Raw genomic sequence first — 23,266 nt, 5'->3', positions numbered from 1 at the left:
CATAACTGAACCCCAAATTACAATTGTAATAGCCCATGCTGGTGTTACGTGGGTCATCATATGAACATGTACAATTTTACTATCTTCTTTTGAAGAAGTCGTTGAGTAAATCATCGCAGCCATTTTAACGTAGTTGCTGTTAAGCAAATACATTGCAATGGATTTTTTTTTCTTCTGAAAACTGGAAGTAAACCCCAGTTTCTGGCAAAACTTACCACAAATCATGGCCACATGACTTCATAATGCTGCAAATGGGCATAAATGCTAACCAGTTGCCAAAGCGCCCAAAATAAGATCACGTGGCTGCACGGAGCATGGTAGCAGTTGGGACTTTGAATCTGAGTAACCCATAAGTAACCCTAAGGCTGTCTGTTGAAACTTCAAACCATTGCTAAGCAAACAGTAGTAAGTAGAGAACTACTTCTATAAGAGAGTGCTAGGATCTACACTCCAAAACACATAAGGTCTAGTAAACGCCATATAATACACTAAATCAATATTCTGTCTGAATTCACACAACTTTAACCTGGTTATTGAACTAAATCATTTATTATTTTTTCTATAAAATAACCTACTTGAATGAGCTGCCTTTGGCCCCTTACTTACAAATCAAAGCAGAGAGAAATGGAAGAAGGTTAAAACTAAGCAGAATTAGCAGGTTAGCTGAAAGCAGTCTTTACATCTTTAACTCCCCCAGTGAAGTATGCTGGGAAAATATAACACCCACCCCAACCTCAACTTGCTTTCCCCCTTTTTTGCTTGTGTGTGTATAATTAGGAACTTTTCAAATATAAATGATGAACTTTCCTCCACCCCCATCAGAATCCTATAAGTTCACACGAATTCTCACAGGAAGAATGACAGAACCGAACTTCGGTTGGGGAACGTGTATGTTTAGCAAACCATTGCATTATTTTCAGGGACAGGAGGCATCTGTTTAAAAAGATGGAAGAGGAATCAAACGGATAGAATAGTGATGGCAAACCTTTTAGGCACAGAGTACCCAAACTGGAAGGTGCACACGCCAGAGTGCCAGAAACCCATGGCCAGCTGGCCAGCGCTCATGCATGCCTCGGAAACCTGACAACCAGCTGGCTGGCACGCATGCGCATCTCAGAAACCCGACGACCAGCTGGCTGAGCTAGAGCACTGCGTGCCACCTCTGGCACATGTGCCATGGGTTTGCCATCACGGGGATAGAGAGTCAAGGGTAATACTAACTATAATGGCTATGTGGACCTGATGAAATAAGGAGAAAATTGGTCATAGATATCTGTCTTCTGGTGACCAAGAATTTTAACTTCACTCCCAACCCCAATTGGTCAGGATGCTTCCAGGAAAAAAACAAGCAATTCAAGGGCCAGGTTTGCCCACAAATGGCTTTACTAAGAAATCCCAAAAGGAATAGAGGTTTAGTTTGGTTTTGCTACATATTATTACCCTACGGAGATATCAACCTCTCATTCCAAATCCGTTCAGTGATTTCTATAGCAATTAATTTTCAAGACAACATGCCGAAAGACTTAATGTGGTTTACCAGTACCTTCTCCACAAAATATGGAAGGCCACTGCAAACAAGACATCAGATATAACAATGCCATCATTCCCCTGCGTACTTTTTTTTTAAACTAAGGAGAAGTTTTCTGCTTCACCCATTCCTGGATCAACCGTCGAGCTATAGCTTGTTTGGGTGGCACCCAAAAAGAGGTGCTGTCATCGGTTTCTTTAGAAGGTCTGGGTTCCCGTTCAAGTGCCTTCACCACTTCCTCATGGCTGAACCACCTGGCAGATTCAAGCTCCTGAGTATTGATTGTACACTGCAAATGAAATTAAAAGCAAAATTGGAAAAAAAATGGTTGTCTTCTATTGAAGGTGTAGAGAAATATTACAGAGGCTACAATGTAAGATACGTACCGTATTTTTTGGAGTATAAGACGCTCTGAAGTATAAGACACAGCAAGTTTTTGGGGAGGAAAACAATAGGGGGGATCTGCCTCTGCCTCCCAGCAATTTGTCTCCTTGCAGCAAACAGCCTGTTTCAGTTTCAGCACAGCCTGATTAGCACAAGCAGCTGATTGTCATTTTGATCAGCCTCCCAACCATCAGCTGTTTCAGGCTGCAGAGATTGCCATAGCCAATTGCCGTCTCCGCACGCCCCGTTTTGCGACCTCCCCACGCATCCCATTTTCTGCCCATTCCAAGTGGCGGGGATCAGAATGGGCCGAAAATGGGGTGCGCAGGGGCCGAAAACAGGCTGCACAGAGGCCAAAAATGGGATGTGGAAGCCAAAAATGAGCGTGCAGAGGCAGCAATAGGCAATGGCAATCCCTGCAACCTGAAACAGCTGATGGTCGGGAAACTGATCACTGATTGTGCTAATCAGGCTGTGCTGAAGCTGAAAAAAGGTTGTTTGCCATTTGCTGCAAGGAGGCAAACTGTGGGAGGCAGAGTGGGGGTCGGCAGGTGGGTGGGGCTACATTCGGTGAATAAGAAGCACCCAAATTTTCACCCTCTTTTGCAGGGGGAAAAAGTACATCTTATACTCCAAAAATATGGTACATTAAGTGTTCTCTTCAAGGAAAAAGCTGATGATATAATCTAACAGATATCTATGACTATTACAATCATATGCTCACCAAGCAGCATGGATTAAAAAGTTGGGTTGGGGAAGGACATGATCCAGAATTGTTTTTCATTAGTTTCATAAAACATCAAAGAACTAAAGTGAATAAGGATTATTTGCCAGTTTTTATGGAACTCAGTGGCCTCAAAATGCATAGAATTATAACATCCAGAAGTTCCAGAAAGTTATTGGAATAGTAAGCCCAATATATTTTATCTAAAAGGAACCGGGTAAGGGAGATCTGAGTTCAAGATAGGTTAGGTTAGGTTCTCATTTATAAACTAGCATCAAATAAAATCAAAGTAGGATTCTACCAGTGTTCTTACTTTGCTCTGTAACGGATCCACTAATGCATGACAAGCTATCATGAGAATGCTGTTTGGGAACGGCCAGTGCTGAGATGCAGAGTACCAGAGAGATTTCACTTCTAGGCCTACTTCTTCAGCAACCTCTCGTTGGACTGTCTCTTCTAGACTCTCACCTGGGAGCAGAAAACATAATGAAGGACATCTTCGTACCCAATAACTTAGTATCTTTCTTTAGCGTTGACAGCGTAAGTATAAAATCTCTTACTGACATATGAAAGTCGAATATCAGGATTTTTTAAAAAAAGGAATATGATCTACTGAAAGTGCCCTTCTTTTTACCAAGTACTATCCACAGTACAAGAATCATTGAAATTTCATGAAAGCATGATCATGATGATGCTTAAAGAATTAAGTCTGCCACCACCTTAGCACAACTTCCTTATAAATTGGATTGGATTGGATTTATTACATTTATATGCCGCCCTTTTCCCCGAAGGGGACTCAGGGCGGCTCACAATTCAGTCAGGGAAGGGGGTACAGACAGGGGATAAAAAAACAAACATAACAATACACAATTAAAACACACAACAACCATACCATTCGAGGAGGGGGGCAAAAGCTCTTTAGCCCCAGGCCTGTCGGAACAGCCAGGTTTTAAGGGCTTTGCGGAAGGCCTGGAGGGTGGTGAGGGTTCGAATCTCCACGGGGAGTTCGTTCCAGAGGGTCGGAGCAGCCACAGAGAAGGCTATCTAAATGGCCATTACTTTGCTTTATTTCAGAAGATGTATTTCATTTTCTTTTCTTTTTTTAATGCCACTTAAGCTCGCTTTTGCATGTCAGCAGAAAAGCCAACTAGAAAAATACTTAATGAACTGTGTTGTTTCAATATAACTGGCTATACTGTACAAATATTTTAAATAAAAAAAATTCTAGAAACATATCTAATAACACAGCAGTTAAAAGCCAATATTTGTTTTACAAAAATACTTGCTTAATTTATTTTTGTAATTAAAGTAAAACCTGTCAATTATTGTCTTTTTGGTTGTTCTAAGAGAAAAAAACCTATAAAGATACTTGATTTGAGTCATAAAAGTAGATTTCCTCGATTTACCAAATATATACCTCAATTCTATATTCATAAACTTAAACAGGTTAAGTAAAGATCTGGCAGGTACTATGACACGGCATACTAAATCATCAGGATTAGGTAATGGTTAGATTTTTACTTTAGCAAATTCACTGTATTTGGTAAGTTTATGAATCAATATGTTAAATCCAAGTCAAAAAACAAACTAATGGAGCAACTAAGTCAAATATGTTGGATAAATGCAGGCTGTATCAAACAGTTGAGAATTTAGCTAACAATACCGTTAAATTCATACAGACCTCACTCCATTATATTGGCTGGTTATTTTTTGGAGAATAATTCTGGTGTTTTGAAGTATCAAAAAAAGCTGGTTTCATACAACATGCTATACCAGAAATCATGGTTTGCAAAGCATAAATAATGAAAAAACGTACTAGGCTAAGACCAAACAAACCACATTGTGCCTGTTTCCTAGGCTAAATAATTAATTATGAAAAACCAATGGTTTAAACACATGTCCCCAATCCAATGTCCTGAAGATATATTGAGACTGACACAATCCATATACTGTATTGGGATTGAACTCCCAGAATTCCTAGCCAATTTTTCCTAGCCTAACCTGTGTTACGACGGGAAGTTGCAGGCCTATCAAATCGGAAGGGCATCAGATTGAAGAAGGCTAATCTAACACAATATTTCTGATTTACTTAAGTTCTAAATTTAAGTTGCCTCCTAAAAGAGAGTGAAAATTTGGGTGCATCTTATACACCAAATGTAGCCCCTTTGGCGTCTGCTTCCCAGCAATTTGCCTCCTTGCAGCATATGGAGAAAATGGGGCCTGTGGAGGCGGCAACAAGCTACGGCAATCCCTGAAACTGAAACTGAAACTTGCTGTTTGCTGCAAGGAGGCAAATTGCTGGGAGGCAGAAGCAGATTTTTCTTCTTCTAATCAGGCTAACCTGAAACAGGCTGTTTATTGTTTGATGCAAGGAGGTGAGTCAATAACTATAAATGCCTATTGAAAGTTCAAATTATTAGACTTATTTTTTAAAGACTGCTTTATTCTTGTTCTAGACAACTTAACAAAATGAAGAAGCTTTTTAAAATAAATGCTTGATCTGAAGAGGCCCGGTGCTATTGTATCTTCTTTTAAATAGCAGAGAATAACATATACTTCCAGAAAGCCACATCAATTTTAACAGCATCCATACAAGTATAGTCTGAAATGTAACGCCACAAACAGTGTATATCATCTGACTCTTTGCTGCAAGGAGGAAAATTGCTGGGAGCAGAGGCAGATTTATTTCCCCTTGTTTTCCTCCCCAAAAGCTAGGTGTATCTTATCCTCCGAAAAATACAGTAATTTCCTCCCTTCCCTTACGATTCATTTCAGAACACAACACAGTAATTAACTTCCTTGACCAAGTTTGAACAATATGGCAATTACATACAACATAATGAGCTAGTTAGTTAAGGCTCATATATCATCCCTGCTTTGGGTGGATTACCGTTCTGAAGCTACACTTCAGAGGCTATCATTAAAATACATACGGTGGACATGCTGTCTTACCCATGTCACAAAAGCCAGCCAAAGCACTGTACATCCCTTTAGGAAATGATGCTTGCCGTACAAGAAGGCATCGGCTCCCATCGGACACCAAGGTAATAACTACCGGAGACATCTAAAAAGGTACAAACACAGCAGGATAATGATTATATTAGCCAGCCAGCACATGAAGTTGCAATTCAGAGCACAAATAAAACACAAATATAACAAAGGCAACAGTAAAAATATTGGGTTTCTGTCGTGATGGACTCTTGTGACGAGCCGATTGACAGATGATGGAAGCAGTTAGCTTCCTCCCATAATTGGGGCTTACCATTGGTTGTGACACTAAATATATACCTTCTTCCCTGGCTTCAGCTGATAAGGAGGAGACCTGTGGCATAATGGCTAAGACGTTTGCCTAGTATGTCATATAGCCCAGGTTCAAATCCCAGTAAGGGTATGGCTAGCTGATGAGAGCTAAATAGCTTGAAATAGATCTATACTAGTCTCCCTTTATTTATTTATCAGCACAAATAAAACACAAATGTAACAAAGGCAACAGTAAAAATATTGGGTTTCTGTCGTGATGGACTCTTGTGACAAGCCGATTGACAGATGATGGAAGCAGTTAGCTTCCTCCCATAAGTGGGGCTTACCAGGGGTTGTGACACTATGTGTGTGTGTGTGTGTGTGTGTGTGTGTGTGTGTGTAATTAGTGTCACAACCCCCTGGTGTGCCCAAATATGGGAGGAAGCTCACTAGTCTCCCTTTATTTATTTATCAGCACAAATACAACACACACACACACACACACACACACACATACACAAAAAGCTTTTGCCAGCATAGACAAGTCTTGCTGGCTGCCTGGATGGCTTTAGAACATATTCTTTTCCATTTGGAGGCCTACCTGTGGATAATAGATGATTCCATTGGCGTGACAAATCCTTTTGCTCCCAGACAAATTTTTCACTGTGGGCTCTCCGGTTTTGCTGCAATATTGGTTATTATCATGCCATCGAAGTAGTGCCTGAGACTACAAAAATCAATTCAGTTAATCAGGATAGGAAAGGCTCTAATCGGACAAAAAAATTACGTACAGGTGGTCCTCGACTTACAACCACAGATGAACCCACAAGGTCTGTTCTAAGCAAGGCAGCTGTTGAGTTTTGCCCCATTTTACAACCATTCTTGCCACAGTTAAGTGACTCACTGCAGCTGTTAAGTTAGTAATACGATCATTAAGTGAATCTGGCTTCCCCATCGACTTTCCTTGTCAGAAGATCGCCAAAGGGGATCGATTGGGACACTGCAACCACCATAAATGCATATCAGTTGCCAAGCATCCCAATTTTGAACACGTGAACCATGGGAGGCACTGCAATAGTTGTGTCAAAAGCTGTCGGCAATTTTTTTCAATGCCATTGTAGTTCTGAACTGTCACTAAACAAAATGGTTGTAAATCAAGGACTACCTGCAATGACTCTAGCTAGATTGCTTGCATTGGTTTTATTTGGAGTTTGTTCAATTCTTGCTTCCCTTTCAAGATTTCCCTATCCTGATAAATTTACCTTTGTCTTTAGAAATCTGGCTTCATTGACTTAATGACGGAATTTCTCCTTAAAATCATCTTGTCAGGGTTCCAAGAAACATTCCCAACGAAAACTCCAAGGCTCAAAGTTGCAATTTATTAGAGATGTTATGTTGGCACATCTGGGAAAACCTATAATCTGAAAGCATTCAGATTTTCCCCACCCAGCTGAAAGTTCACAACCCTGCTCAACACCCACAAGTTCATCACATCCATTCTTCAGAGGCAACTGGAGACAATCCTCAGTCACTCCCATTCAGGTGCAGGCAATTGTTCTTGACTCCCAGAGTAAGGAATGTTGTTATGGCTAAGTTTCCACGCTCCAATTAAAAAAACCCTCCCAATTTTCCAGGCTAAAATATATGGCAGTTAGGAAGCTAAAAATTAAAAAATGGCTTCCAAAACTGACACATCTTCTTAAGGCTAGATTATATGACTATGCAGCTAGTCCTGTGTAGACTCAGCATAAGATTTATTGAGTTCTGCATTTCTGACTGACAGACAAGGACTTTTTGGTTTTTTCCAGGGCTGGGCTAAAGAGAGGAGCCCTGGGTACAAGTGCAAAGAGATGCAGAACTGGACAGATTTCAGAGTTCTAGTGAAACTAGCTCATTCATAGTAGTGTGTGATGAGTACAGTTCTTTTTAAGTGAGAGTCTTTCCAAAAAGAGGCTTGCCAGAAAAACTTTAAATTCTCCCCCCTCCTTTTTATTTAGGAAATAAAAATAAATTATTACCCAAGAGATTCTTTTCAATCTCTCCAGTATTTATTAGCGCTACAGAATCGTGGATATCCCATTACTGGATGCCACATTTACTCAGATAATATTCAAAGCTTAATTTATTATTGCCAGGCCTTTCCTGGGATTGAACCGGGTCTACAGCACAGTAAAGTTGATTCTACTCCCCCCCCCCCCGGCAAAAGTGACCAGTAACAGCTGTCACCACATCTGGGCCAGGCAGACTGAAGCTGGAGGGGTGATATCCTATCTTGAATAATTGACATCATCAAAATGAAAGGTGTGGTTATATAATAAAAAGCTGGGCTATTGAGTTCCAGCAGTACCAGGGGTGAAATCTTCCCGGTTTGGCCCAGTTTGATGATTGGCATCAGTTCTCTGAACTGGTGGCAAAAAATACCTGGTGGCCCCGCCCATGCCCGCCTCGTCACCTCTTCTAGCTGCGTAACCCGCCCACCCAATCTGAATATTTCTCCCTCCGTTCACAGCAGATCTGCTGCAGCCTGTCCCTTTAAGGTAGAACCAGGGGGGGGGGGGAACCAGGGGGACCATAAAGGGAGCAGCAGTTCTGCTGTGAATCGACTCATACATACATTTTTTTCCCTACCGGGTTCTGTGGGCGTGGTTTGGTGGTGGGCATGTGACTGAGTGGGCGTGGCCATGAGTGACATCGAGTTGGCCACGGCCACTCAGTCACAGGACACCCCCACCAAGCCACACCCACAGAACCGGTAGGGAAAAAAATTGAATTTCATCACTGAACAGTACTCTTAAGCCATAATTGGATTTATTTGGCTTTGACTTTCAATTTCTCTTTCAATTTGCAATGTATTACTTATCAGTTAGTGTGGTGTGTGATGCTAGCCCCTATGTCCTATTTAAAAAACAATTAAAAAAAGTAATAGACAAATGCAAGGAGTGAAGTTATTAAACTAGTAAACAAACAAAAAAGAATCACTTCTGGTCCTCCTTATGTTCACCTGCTTCAATGGAATAATGCAGTAAGCATCTCCAATTTGTCATACATTTCACTGGGGTAAAGTACGACCGATTCCAGATTCTTGAAATGAAAATTGATTGGCTCCAATCAAAATTTCTGGATGGTAATGACAAAATTGAGCTATTCTGGTCAGAAACCAAGAGACCGACTCATAGAAAGGAAGTTCGCAGAATTGAGAAGACAGAAAAACAAAGAGAGGGAGAGAGAGAGAAAGCATAAATTCAAGCAGTCAAAAATTGCCCACATCAGGAAGCCGAAATTCCTATTTTCCTCTGGAAATGCTTGCGATTCTTTATCACCATTATCTAGGAGTTCGCATATGACATTTGTTTTTATAGTATCTTATGCATTAAAATCATACCGTGGAAATCAAAGATGCATCTTCCTCCTCCAATTGGAAGAAAGCTTTCTGTAATTCTCCAAACGATCCATCAAATTCAGACTCAACGGCGGATTTTGGCAAGGATCCTGGAATTCAATAAATCTGTGGGAATCAAACATCTTTATTATTACCCCCTCCCCCACATATTTTCCATGGATTAAGCCACAGGTTATTGTAGGGTTTAATACTGTTGCTGATACAGTTAACCAATTATTGTACTATAAAATTCAACATAATCATTCAACATTATTCAGATCAGTGATTCTATATAAAGGGTGGTCTGAGCAAGATTAATGGGTCTGGCAATTATCTTCTTTACCACAGAAATGGAATTAATGTCTCACATTAAATAGGCAGATACGGCTCCGGAAAGAAACTACCCTTTTCCCCCCTATTTTTTGCTGCATATCCTGATATAACTCCTGATTATCACCTTTAAAAACAGAACCCACTATCGCTTTTTGAGGAAAACTGTGGCCGAGATCAGGGGGTTAATTTCTAGGAAATTGGGAAAAACAAATAATATTGTTATAGAAATAATATAGTGTGTAATAGTGAACCAAAAGAACTGTCCTGCTGAGTATTTACAAATAAACTTTACGTATACAAAATGCCATTTTTTTGTAAAGAGTTGTATCCCATAAAGCAGGGTTGCCAAACTCAAGGCCCCGGGGCTAGATCTGGCCTGCGGGGAGCTTAGTTCTGGCCTGTGGGGCCATCCTGGAAACAGCAAAGGATTGACCCGCGGTGACTCTGCCAGTAAAAATGGAACTTGGGAAGGCCGCGTGCAGCCCTCCCAAGCTCTGTTTTCAGGGTTTCAGGAGCCTGTTTTTGCTGGCAGAGTGCTTGAGCCATAACAGGCACCCCCAATACAAGTGACAGCGAACTAGCCACACCTACCCTGGCCATGCCCACTCGACCCCCCCCCCCAAGGTCAAACACAACCCTGGTGTGGCCCTCAATGAAATCAAGTTTGACACCCTTGCCATAAAGCCTTTCAGCACTTAAGGAGTTCAAAAACACCTAACAATGTTTTCATAAAATATAGGACCAGTTGTATTCGGCGAGAACACCCAAATACTTAAGACTACAAATCAAGTTTGCAAAGACCACCAAATTGTTCAGGACCCCTGAAAAATCTGCCTCCTAAGCGAATGAATGAGCATCAGCACTACATGTGCAATTTAGTGACTACAAGGTTAAAGAGGATAGGTTACATTGACCTTGAACTGTTCTGTACAGTTATGATCTTTTCATTTTATAAATGAAAGTGGATTGCTGAGGATGGCTGAATTTCAATCTTTTAAGAAAAAACGACTACAGCAAAGGCATGGCAGAGGATTACAAAAATATAATGACAGCGTTTTTTAAATCTCTCTCTTAAAATACTCCAAAAATTACAAAATAGTTTTCAAGATCCAGTCTGTGTCGGTCACAGGAGGTTTAGTCTTCCGAGCTTTCAGAATCATGCTGTGGCCAATCCTCAGGGAATTTCTCTCTGTCGAAATATGTGCGTTGGGCTATTCTATGCATTGTATTTATGTGGTGCCTTTAGTACCGTGTTTCCCCGAAAATAAGACATGGTCTTATTTTTTTACCCCCAGAATAAGCGCTTGGCCTTATTTTCTGGGAGGTCTTATTATTTTTGAGGTGTAGGAGGAGTGAGTGTGGTTACCTTATGGCTGCTCCTGTGTTGCAATATTTTCAGGGAGGGCTTATTTTCAGGGGAGGGCTTATTTTAGCACATCTGCTCAAAAGCCCAATTGGGCTTATCCGGGGAAGTCTTATTTTCAGGAAAACAGGGTAGCTGGCCATCAACATGCCAATTAATCAATAGAAAGCCATACCCAACTAGGCACCACGTAAATTCAATGCATAGAATAGCCCAAAGCACACATTCCGGCACAGAGAAATTCCCTGAGGATGGGTTCCAGCACAAGTCGAAAAGCATGGGAGACTAAACCTCTGATCTTGCTGACCAACCCAGACTGGATCCTGCAATGTTATCCTGGGATATAGATATTTGCCTTCACTCGTAAAATAATTGTCAGCGTTCCAAGTATCATGCAGAATTAAATCAGAGTCCAAGGCAAAACGATCCTTAAAGTTCCAATTTAATAAGCCAGACATTTTAGCACATCTGTGGAATCCCAATTCTGGAAGTTACATCGGATTCCCACCCAGTTGAAAGTTCATGATCTTGTCCCCACACCCACAAATCCATCACATGGTCCAATCTTCTTCCACGCTGGCATCTCCACCCAGCTGGTTCCGGTCAGGTGCAGAGGTGCGGAGACAAAAGATGACCTTGGGCTTCTAGAAAAGAACGGCAACAACACATTCCACAATTCTACTCCTTTCTATTCCGCCCTCCCAATTACTACACTAATGAAACAGTATAATGAAATAAGAGAGAGTGTGGCAGGCCAAAGATCCTAAAAGGGATATAACTGCAGGCCTGACAGGCTCTCTCTTATTTCACAATGAGTGGCCAGCCCTAACCGACCATTGGAAGCGGTCGCAATGGACTTCATTGTGGAACTCCCAGACAGCAGTGGAAACAGAGTAATCTGGACAGTTGCCTTGGACTCTGATTTAATTCTGCATGGATACTTGGAACACTGACAATAATTTCCTTTCAAGAACCAAATGCACAAGTCCCACAATACCCCAGTTCCGATGCCAAGGATTTGCCCCCAGAAGCCAAGAACGGCAAAGTTTCGATGGATCTTACCAAAAACCCTTTGGAATTAATAGTTCCCATGTTGACAAATTTGCACATCCTTAGGAAACAAGATTCAGTTTCCCACGGCTTTTAGTGCAGAAACAAGAGTTAGGTTATTAACGTTCATGCAGACAAATTCTAACCTAGGTCAAGAGCAAAATATGGAGTGCATTGTTCCGAACAGCCCACTAACATAGACTCTTCTATCATCTTCTCACTCTTCCGAAATTTCAGCAAAAGTCTTTTTATTTCTGAAAGATATTAGAATAAGGAGATGCCTTAAAAGATACAGTGGTGAAATTCAAATTTTTTTTACTACCGGTTCTGTGGGCATGGCTTGGTGGGCGTGGGATGGGCGTGGCTTGGTGGGCGTGGCAGGGGAAGGATACTGGAAAATCTCCATTCCCACCCCACTCTGGGGCCAGCCAGAGTGGCATATGCCGGTTCTCCGAACCACTCAAAATTTCCACTACCAGTTCTCCGAACCACTCAAAATTTTTGTTACCAGTTCTCCGAACTACTCAAAATTTCCACTACCGGTTCTCCAGAACCGGTTCACCACCCTGTAAAGATTCATTAGCATGTTTACCATCTAATATAGCTAGTCTAAAACAGATGCACAGATGTTTTATCACAAATCTGGATTAATAGAACATTATAATAAAAATGCTTTCCAAAGGAATCCAGTGGTTGCAGTTTTACAAGAGCACTGAGATTTAATTTTCTATTCAAGATCTCCCTTCCCTTCCTATCATAAATTGCTATCATCCCAGGTTGCTTGCAAGCAGAAAACAAGGGCATCTTTGATATCTTGTAATATTAAGTCAAGGATGCCCTTGTTCTTTACTTCAAGGCTCCCCCCCCTCACCCCAAGTAAATTCTGATTGCTTGATAGAAAAGAAACTTCCTAACAGTAAGAGAGACTTTATGGTGGAAGCAAACGAATCAGAATGATGGTGGTCTCTGCAGCATTGGATGTGTTCAACCAGAAGGTACAAAACCACTTCTCATGATACTTTAACAGAATGACAGAGCTGGAAGGGACCTTAGAGGTCTGCTAGTCCAATCCCCTGCACAAGCATAGGAAACCCTATACCATTTCAGACAAATGGTTGTCCAATCTCTTCTTGAAAATCTCTGGTGTTGAAGCACCCACAACTTTTGGAGGAAAATCGTTCCACTGATTTAATTGTTCTAACTCTCAGGAAATTCCTCCTTAGTTCTAGGATGGATTTCTTATTGATTAATTTCCATCCATTTCTTCTAGTCCTGCCTTCTGGTGCTTTGGGAAATAGGTTGACCACCATCTTCTTCACTGCTCTGAGTAGAGGATTGGCCTTGATGGCCTGAACAGCCCTTTCCAAATATATTATTCCTATAGATCAGGGGTGTCAAACTCAAGGCCTAGAAGCTGGAACTGGCCTGCGGGGTGTTTAGATCTGGTCCACGGGGCCAGCGAAAACAGACTCCCAAGCTCCATTTTCATTGGCAGAGGGTTGCAAGGGGCTGTCCCAGCCAAAAACGGAACTCGGGAGCCCCTTTTCACAGGCTGACCGCTCGGGCCACCACAGGTGCCTCCCCAACATGAATGATGTCATGCTGGCCACGCCCCCCCCCGAGGTCAAACACAATCCTAATGCAGTCCTCAATGATACTGAGTTTGACACCCCTGCTACAGATGGAGCGCAGCTCAGGAATATCAGTGTTAATCTATTAAAATTATGTCTGAATAATACAAAAGGTAACGACCTCCTGTCTTTAACTTTGGGGCTAGTAACGCTTTTCCTTGTCGCTGCACGAAGGGAGAGAAGTTGTAAAACAGGAAGAAGCTTCCGGAATTATAGGCCTGCCGACAAGCATCATCATCTTCTTTCAGCTTGAACGTGTATCTGTAATTAGGAAAGGATTAGAAGGAGCACCTCATGAATAGAGAAAACAATCATCTTCCCTGCATTCACTCAGCTGAGGTACGTAAAACAATCTAATCCTGTTGTGTCTCTTTCAGAACTGTACCCTTGTTCTTACAAGTTGCTGGCTACGGCTGCCAAGTTTTCAAAGCAAGCTTTCGTTGCTCTTGTCTGCATTCCCTTGGAATCTGAGCCCCACCTCTTTCTAGTTTGCCGTATGGGAGTGCAAAGAAAATGGTGGCAAGGCTGAAAGGTCTCTTGGCTTCAAGACAGAGAGAAGAACCCTGGGGACCTTGTGAGAAGATGAGGCAGGACTGTCCATCCTGCAGCTCACACTGAAAGCTGTCTTTTGTAGTGTTTTTCTGGAGCAACAGCTGAGGTACATGGGACTCTTCTTGAAGACTATTCTGAATGCAATGGTGTGCGTCATTATGCCACCTTCAAGTTACACTGGTTCTCTCTAGGCTCTGGGTACAATGCAAGGTGCTAGATACATTTTAAAGCCCTACATGCCATGGTATTGGAGGTGGCGCAGTGGTTAAATGCAGCACTGCAACTACTTCAGCTGACTGTAGTTCTGCATTTCGGCTGTTCAAATCTCACCGGCTCAGGGTTGACTCAGCCTTCCATCCTTCCGAGGTGGGTGAAATGAGGACCCGGATTGTTGTTGGGGGCGATATGCTGACTCTGTAAACCGCTTAGAGAGGGCTGAAAGCCCTATGAAGCGGGATATAAGTCTAACTGCTATTGCTATTGCTACTTGAGAGACCGCCTGCTGCCAATTACCTCCAACAGACCTATTAGATCCCACAGATTAGGCCTCCTCCGAATTCCATCTACTGGCCAATGCCGATTGGCCACCACCTGGAGGAGAGCCTTCTCTGTGACTGCTCCGGCCCTCTGGAACGAGCTCCCCATGGAGATTCGGACCCTCACCACCCTCCAGGCTTTCCACAAAGCCCTTAAAACCTGGTTGTTCCGACAGGCCTGGGGCTGACGGGTTCCCCGCCCGAATTGTGTGGTTGTTGAGTGTTTTTAAATTGTTTGTAGTTGTTTGTCCGTTGTTCCTCTTGTTTGTATCCCCCCTCCCCCTATGTTGGTTTGTGAGCCGCCCTGAGTCCCTCTGGGAATACGGCGGCATAGAAATCCAATAAATTAAATTAAATTAATTAAATAGATCCAGGTTACCTGAGAGACTGCCTATTCCAAAGAATATTTGCTCACTCTACACCAGGGGTATCAAACTCAAGGCCTGGGGGCCAGATCCAGCCTGTGGGGTGCTTAGATCTGGCCCATGGAGCCACCCTGGAAACAGCAAAGGGCCGGCTAACAGTGCCTCTGCCAGTGAAAATGGAGCTGAGAAGGAAGGCTGCGGACGGCCCTCCTGAGGTCCGTTTTCACTGGCGTAGGGTTGCAGGAGGACTTCGCAACCGAAAACGGAACTTGGGAGCCCATTTTCACTGGCAGAGCCCTCAGGCTACCACAGGAGCCCACGACACGAATAATGTTGAGCTGGCCACACCCACCCTGGCCACGCCCACTCCCAGCCCTCCAAGGTCAAATACAACTAATGCGGCCCTCAATGAAATCAAGCTTGACTCCCCTGCTCTACACATGCCCATGGGGAAGGCATGCTCCAGGTCCGCCTTTAAATATTGTGATCCTATGAAACCTAGGAAGTGTGCCTCCCCAGGCTGTTCCATAGGAATAGTCTCCACCCCTATACAGGTAGTCCTTGACTTACAATGACAATTGAGCCCAGAATTCGAGGTTCGAGGTTCATTTTATTTATATGCCGCCCTATTCCCAATGGGACTCAGGGCGGCGCACAAACCCAAGGGGGGGGAGGGAAACACAAAACTACAACCGAAAATACAGAGCATTTAAAACAACCAACAGCCGCACGATTCGAGAGGGGAAGGGAACTCATCGACCCCAGGCCTGCCGACACAGCCAGGTTTTAATGGCTTTTCGGAAGGCCTGGAGAGAGGTGAGGGTCCGAATCTCTGCGGGGAGTTCGTTCCAAAAGGCCGGAGCCGCCACAGAGAAGGCCCTCCCCGGGTAGTGGCCAGATGACATTGGCTAGTAGACGGAACCCGGAGGAGGCCTAATCTGTGCGACCTAATGGGTCTTTGGGAGGTAATTAGCAGCAGGCGGTCTCTCAAGTACCCAGGTCCAATACCATGAAGGGCTTTATAAGTGACGACTAACACCTTGAAGCGTATCCGGAGACCAATCAGTAACCAGTGCAGCTCGCGGAGGATAGGTGTAACGTGGGTGTACCGAGGTGCACCCACAATCGCTCGCGCGGCTGCATTCTGGACGAGCTGAAGTCTCAGAATTTATGTGAGAAGATTGTTAAGTGAGTTCGGCTCTATTTTATTACTTTTCTTGCCACATTTCTTAAGTGAATCACTGCAGTTATTAAATTAGTAACACGGCTTTTAAGTAAATCTGGCTTCTCCATTGACTTTGTTTGTTAGGTCATCGCAAAAGATAAGCCACATGATGCCAGGACACTGCAACTGTCATAAATATGAACCAGTTGTGAAGCATCCAAATATACTGTTTTTCAGAGGGTGAAAAGTTGGGCGCGTCTTATATACTGAATGTAGCCCCATCCACTCACCAGCCCTCACCCTTTGGCCTCTGAGGTGGCACAGTGGTTAAGAGCCGAGGTGGCGCAGTGGTTAAATGCAGCACTGCAGGCTACTTCAGCTGACTGCAGTTCTGCAGTTCGGCTGTTCAAATCTCACCGGCTCAGGGTTGACTCAGCCTTCCATCCTTCCGAGGTGGGTAAAATGAGGACCCAGATTGTTGTTGGGGGCAATATGCTGACTTTGTAAACCGCTTAGAGAGGGCTGAAAGCCCTATGAAGCGGTATATAAGTCTAACTGCTATTGCTCTGCTTCCCAGCAATTTACCTCCTTGAAGCAAACTGAAAAATGGGGCTTGCAGGAGGTGCAATAGGCTATGGCAATCCCTGCAGCCTGATCATTGGGAGGCATGCTGGAACTGAAAGTGAAACAGGCTGTTTGCTGCAAGGAGGCAAATTGCTGGGAGGCAGAGGCAGATTTTTTTCTCTTCTAATCAGGCTAAACTGAAACAGGCTGTTTGCTGCGTGGCACGACAACACCGCGCTCGTCAAAATAGCGGTGATAAAATTGCGTCGCTAAAGCCGCGACGTCATCACCGTGCGCCATCACCGCCACGACAACAGCGCGGCGACAGAAGGGCGCTTTAAAACACCACGGCGGCAGAAAGCGGATTTAAGTTAAGGTAAGGGTTAGGATTAGGTTTAGGGGTTTGCTTTAGGGGTTTGTTTTAGGGTTAGGTTTAGGGTTAGGGTTAGGGTTAGGGTAGGTTAGGTTTAGGTTTAGGGTTAGGTTAGGTTTAGGGTTAGGTTTAGGTTTAGGGTTAGGTTTAGGGTTAGGTTTAGGTTAGGTTTAGGGTTAGGTTTAGGGTTAGGTTTAGGGTTAGGGTTAGGGTTAGGTTTAGGGGTTTGTTTTAGGGTTAGGGTTAGGGTTAGGTTAGGTTTAGGGTTAGGGTTAGGGTTAGGTTTAGGGTTAGGGTTAGGTTTAGGGTTAGGTTTAGGGTTAGGTTTAGGGGTTTGTTTTAGGGGTTTGTTTTAGGGTTAGGGTTAGGGTTAGGGTTAGGGTTAGGTTAGGTTTAGGGTTAGGGTTAGGTTTAGGGTTAGAGTTAGGGTTAGGTTTAGGGTTAGGTTTAGGATGCTGAGTGCTTGGGAATGCGCGGATTTGCCCTCCGCGATTATGTCAGCGCGGTAGGGTCGCGTTTTTCCTTAGCGCTAACCTAACCCTAACCCTAACCCTAAACCTAACCCTAAACCTAACCCTAAACCTAACCTAAGCGGATTAGTCTTCGCGCTTATGTCTCCGCGGATAAGGGCTTTTGTGGATTTGCGGTGGAACCTGATTACTGTAAGGAGATAAGTCAATAACTATAAATGCCTATAGAATGTTCAAATTATTAGACTTATTTTTTAAAGACTGCTTTATTATTGTTCTAGACAATTTAACAAAATGAAGAAGCTTTTTAAAATAAATGCTTGCTCTGAAGAGGCCCAGTGCTATTGTATCTTCTTTTAAATAGCAGAGAATAACATATACTTCCAGAAAGCCTCATCAATTTTAACAGCATCTGTACAAGTATAGTCTGAAATGTAAGACCACAAACAGCGTATATCATCTGTACTATTTGCTGTTTGTTGCAAGGTGGAAAATTACTGGGAGGCAGAGGCAGATTTGTTTTCCCTTAGCTAGGTGCGTCTTATACTTCAGAGCGTCTTATACTCCAAATTCAGGTGACCATGGGGATACTGCCATCGTCATGTGACAAATAATAAGTCACTTTTTTCAGTGCCATTGAACCGTCACTAAATAAACTGTTGTAAGTCGAGGGCTACCTGTATAGGATGAGCCCCAACTCTGAAAACTTTAAAATTTCCATGAAGATGTGGCTTTTTCTCCCAGCATTTGGGTCGAAGATGAGTGTCCTTTTGGATGACTAATTACCACATCTGCTCATTTTATATTTTATATATTTTTCCTTTTTAATGCTATATAGGGAGCAGCAAGCGTTGGGTATTGTTTCAGCTGTACATCACATCGGGCAGCTCTATAAATCCATTAAATAATTAAAATTCAGCTTGCAAAGAGCTGCACAGAATTATGGAGACACAAGAGGGCAGCATGGATTATAATTTGGCAGCGTTCCTGCACAATAGAAGGGAATGATTATATCCAATAGGGCTCTATGTTCTGTAAATAAATGCCCAAAATTATTTGACCACAATACAAATCTATTGTTGCATTCACAAACTTTGTAAAACTTCACTAAAACGTCCACTAATTCTTAATTTATCTCATTAGATAATATATCTTGAGAAGACTTGATTAAAAACAGCCTATGCCTTCGAGCCGTGATGGTGAACCTATGGCACACGTGCTACAGGTGGCACGCGGAGCCATTTGTCCGGGCATGCGAGGCGTTGCCCTGTCAGCTGGCCAGAACGCATGCGCACACTGGCCAGCTGACTTCGGCCTTCTTTTGAGGCCATTTTTCGCCCTCTGGAGGCTTCAGGCGTTTCCCTGAAGCCTCTGGAGTGCAGAAAACAGGCCCTATGGGCAAGCCGGAAGTTCCGTAATGTACTTCCAGTTGGCTTGTAGGACCGATTTTTTGCACTGCTGATCCTTCAGACTTCCCTGAAGGCTCCGGAGGGCAAACAAACAGCCCTACGAGCAAACTGGAAGTCACTTCCAGGTTGCTCATTGGGCTAGTTTAAGCCCTCCAGAGACTTCAGGGGCCTTCAGGAGGCTTCCCTGAAGGCTCCAGAGGGCAAAAAACGACCCTATGAGCAAACCAAAAGTGCCAGTTTGCTCGTAGGGTCATTTTTTGCCCTTCGGAGCCTTCAGGGAAGCCTCCTGAAAGCTCCGGAGGGCTAAGGTGGCTCAGTGGTTAAATGCAGCATTGCAGGCTACTTCAGCTGACTGCAGTTCAGCAGTTCGGCTGTTCAAATCCCACCAGGCTCAAGGTTGACTCAGCCTTCCATCCTTCCGAGGTGGGTAAAATGAGGACCCGGATTGTTGTTGGGGGCAATATGCTGACTCTGTAAACCGCTTAGAGAGGGCTGAAAGCCCTATGAAGCGGTATATAAGTCTAACTATTGCTATTGCTATTGCTAAAACCAGACCTACGAGCAAACCGAAAATCCGTTCCTGAACTTCCAGTTTGCCCATAGGGCCTGTTTTTCGCACTCCGGAGACTTCAGAGAAGCTCCTGAAGCTTCCGGAGGGACCCGGGCGGGGAGGCTGTTTTCGCCCTCTCCGGGCTCCTATAAAGCTTCTGGAGCCTGGGGAGGGCAAAAAAAGGACACAAAAAAGGGGAGGAGAGCTTACACGCATGCATGCTGGGATCACACCCATAGCATTATGGGCGTGGCACACCCATGCACGACCCCCCTGCACTCCCCCTGGTTTTGGCATGCGAGCCACAAAAGGTTCACCATCACTGCCTTCAGAGTCTCCTCATGACCTAAGAGCATACATACCTCATTCTTCTGACATAGGTTGAATAAATCCTACAACATAGAGTTGAAGTTCTTCTATATCCCAATTGACGTGCCAAGGTTATAACCATCCTGCCTGCCACCACTGGAAAAAAAAAACACAGAGTTATAAAAATAGTGGTAAATTACCAGTTTCCTAACCAAATTACGGAAGGAACAAGCCATCTCATTCATTTGTAAGGGGAGGAGGTGGTATTACATACCACAGTTAGCCGTTACTCACACACGGCTCAAACTTATTATATATCATTTTATCTTTCACTGTTGTTTAGATTTAAGGTGTTTTTCATTATTATTACTGGGATCTTTAAAATCCCTTTAATGACTGAAATATATATATAAAAACCCTAAATAACCAGGAGTTTTTCCTCTACTGGAACTTACTATCAGTAGTAGTGTTTGTGAACAGCTGCAGCTGCCTTTTCTAGTTTTCAATCAGCAAATGGCATTGCATTTCTATAAAACAACAAACATCCTCACTTCTATTGATTATATCAAATTATAAGACTACCAACACAACCCTCCACCATTTTTATTCAGAATAAAATGGCAATAAATGTAATACAGTATTTCCGTGCTCGTCTTTACTAAAGGCTCTTTAGGGTTGCAAAGTAAACAATATCTTAAACATTGAAGATATTGTAAACAAGAAAGCATGTTAACATTTTTCAAGGTTTTTTTTTTTTAATGAAAGAAATACTTTTAAGGGATTCTAGAACAAGCTATGGATATAAACCCACCCATCCTTATAACTGTGGGTGTTTTTAAAAAGAAATCACCAAGCTATTTCCTGATTTCTCTTAGTTTCTAAGCAAATGTAATAAAGAGACTGCTTTTCAAGGGGGGGGGAAGCAAAAATAATTGTACAGCACTTTCGTATCCTCATCATTAAGTTTTGAAAATTCAGGTGATAATTTAAACATATATTTTGACTTCTCAAGTTTAGAACTGTGAGAGAGGATGGCCTGGTTTTAATTGTTTAGCGAATAATTGCAATTATTTCTCTTTAGGTTGAAGAAAGTTGAAGAAGAATGACAATAACCGCCTTTGGCCAAAAGAATTCTGAGAGTTAATAACTAAATCAGTGTTTCTCAACCTTGGCAACTTGAAGATGTCCGGACTTCAACTCCCAGAATTCCCCAGCCAGCATTCGACTGGAAGTGACTAGAGCAGTGTTTCTCAACCTTGGCAACTTGAAGATGTCCGGACTTCAACTCCCAGAATTCCCCAGCCAGCATTCGACTGGAAGTGACTAGAGCAGTGTTTCTCAACCTTGGCAACTTGAAGATGTCCGGACTTCAACTCCCAGAATTCCCCAGCCAGCATTCGACTGGAAGTGACTAGAGCAGTGTTTCTCAACCTTGGCAACTTGAAGATGTCCGGACTTCAACTCCCAGAATTCCCCAGCCAGCATTCGACTGGAAGTGACTAGAGCAGTGTTTCTCAACCTTGGCAACTTGAAGATGTCCGGACTTCAACTCCCAGAATTCCCCAGCCAGCATTCGACTGGAAATGACTAGAGCAGTGTTTTTCAACCACTGTGCCGCGGCACACTAGTGTGCCGTGACATAGTTAAGGTGTGCCGTGGGAAAATTACTTTATATATAGTCAATATAGGCACAGAGTTAAATTATTTTAACATTTTCTAATGGTGGTGTGCCTCGTGATTTTTTTCATGAAAAAAGTGTGCCTTTGCACAAAAAAGGTTGAAAAAACACTGGACTAGAGCAGTGTTTCTCAACCTTGGCTACTTGAAGATGGCCGGACTTCAACTCCCAGAATTCCCCAGCCAGCATTCGACTGGAAGTGACTAGAGCAGTGTTTCTCAACCTTGGCAACTTGAAGATGTCCGGACTTCAACTCCCAGAATTCCCCAGCCAGCATTCGACTGGAAATGACTAGAGCAGTGTTTTTCAACCACTGTGCCGCGGCACACTAGTGTGCCGTGACATAGTTAAGGTGTGCCGTGGGAAAATTACTTTATATATAGTCAATATAGGCACAGAGTTAAATTATTTTAACATTTTCTAATGGTGGTGTGCCTCGTGATTTTTTTCATGAAAAAAGTGTGCCTTTGCACAAAAAAGGTTGAAAAACACTGGACTAGAGCAGTGTTTCTCAACCTTGGCTACTTGAAGATGGCCGGACTTCAACTCCCAGAATTCCCCAGCCAGCATTCGACTGGAAGTGACTAGAGCAGTGTTTCTCAACCTTGGCAACTTGAAGATGTCCGGACTTCAACTCCCAGAATTCCCCAGCCAGCATTCGACTGGAAATGACTAGAGCAGTGTTTTTCAACCACTGTGCCGCGGCACACTAGTGTGCCGTGACATAGTTAAGGTGTGCCGTGGGAAAATTACTTTATATATAGTCAATATAGGCACAGAGTTAAATTATTTTAACATTTTCTAATGGTGGTGTGCCTCGTGATTTTTTTCATGAAAAAAGTGTGCCTTTGCACAAAAAAGGTTGAAAAACACTGGACTAGAGCAGTGTTTCTCAACCTTGGCTACTTGAAGATGTCTGGACTTCAACTCCCAGAATTCCCCAGCCAGCATTCGACTGGAAGTGACTAGAGCAGTGTTTCTCAACCTTGGCAACTTGAAGATGTCCGGACTTCAACTCCCAGAATTCCCCAGCCAGCATTCGCTGGCTGGGGAATTCTGGGAGTTGAAGTCCAGACATCTTCAAGTAGCCAAGGTTGAGAAACACTGAACTAAATATACCCTGGCCTGAATAATTATTGGCTTCTAAACATAATACTTCAACGGCCAGGAGACGATCAGGAAAGAGACGGGTGGGGGGGGGGGGGGAAGCAGACAGGGATCTTTAATCCAAAAGGAAAGGATATTAAAACTTCTCGATCCCGCTCTAACCTTTTAATCCGGGAAATGCTGAAAAGCGTGGCTCTGCTTTCCAAGACAGCAAAGTTAAATACAGACAGCTGAGAAGATCTGACCATTCATTGGGCGTCGCGATTTTAATACCAACAGCCACACAGACATACACGCTCCCCACTACTAACAATTTCCGCCAGCAGGAAGTATCGCCTTGCAGTTCCGCCGCGGAGGAGTAAGGTTTGCTCCCGCAAACTACGTTGACCATAATGCCTTCGCCTTGGTACTCCCGGGGCGTGAGCGTTTTCTTGCGTTGTAAATGCAGGAGGTATACAAAAAAAAAAAAAATGTTAAGCGTCCTGCTGGGGTTTCCCCCTTTCCCCCTTAACGATAGGTTTAAAACAGCAAAAAAAAAACAAAAAAAAAAAACGAG

The 23,266-nt window shown here is 43.2% G+C and overlaps 1 protein-coding gene across 1 annotated transcript; it reads right to left on the bottom strand.

The window, feature by feature from the left end:
* Window positions 1–179: 179 nt before the first annotated feature.
* On the bottom strand, window positions 180–23,022 carry NUDT13 (nudix hydrolase 13). The gene is made up of 9 exons (XM_032231467.1): window positions 22,873–23,022; window positions 19,979–20,081; window positions 13,754–13,893; window positions 12,148–12,255; window positions 9,259–9,365; window positions 6,478–6,603; window positions 5,589–5,700; window positions 2,950–3,104; window positions 180–1,817 (listed from the first exon to the last, which is right to left on the bottom strand). Exons 2-9 carry the CDS (start codon window positions 20,065–20,067, stop codon window positions 1,629–1,631), a joined length of 1,026 nt encoding a protein of 341 aa, XP_032087358.1. The 5' UTR covers window positions 20,068–20,081; window positions 22,873–23,022; the 3' UTR covers window positions 180–1,628.
* Window positions 23,023–23,266: the final 244 nt, after the last annotated feature.

The sequence above is a fragment of the Thamnophis elegans genome, chromosome 15, assembly GCF_009769535.1.
Source record: "Thamnophis elegans isolate rThaEle1 chromosome 15, rThaEle1.pri, whole genome shotgun sequence".
NCBI classification, from domain to species: domain Eukaryota; kingdom Metazoa; phylum Chordata; class Lepidosauria; order Squamata; family Colubridae; genus Thamnophis; species Thamnophis elegans.
The sequence above is the reverse complement of the archived record's forward strand: the minus strand, read 5'-3'. Positions and strand labels throughout refer to the sequence as shown.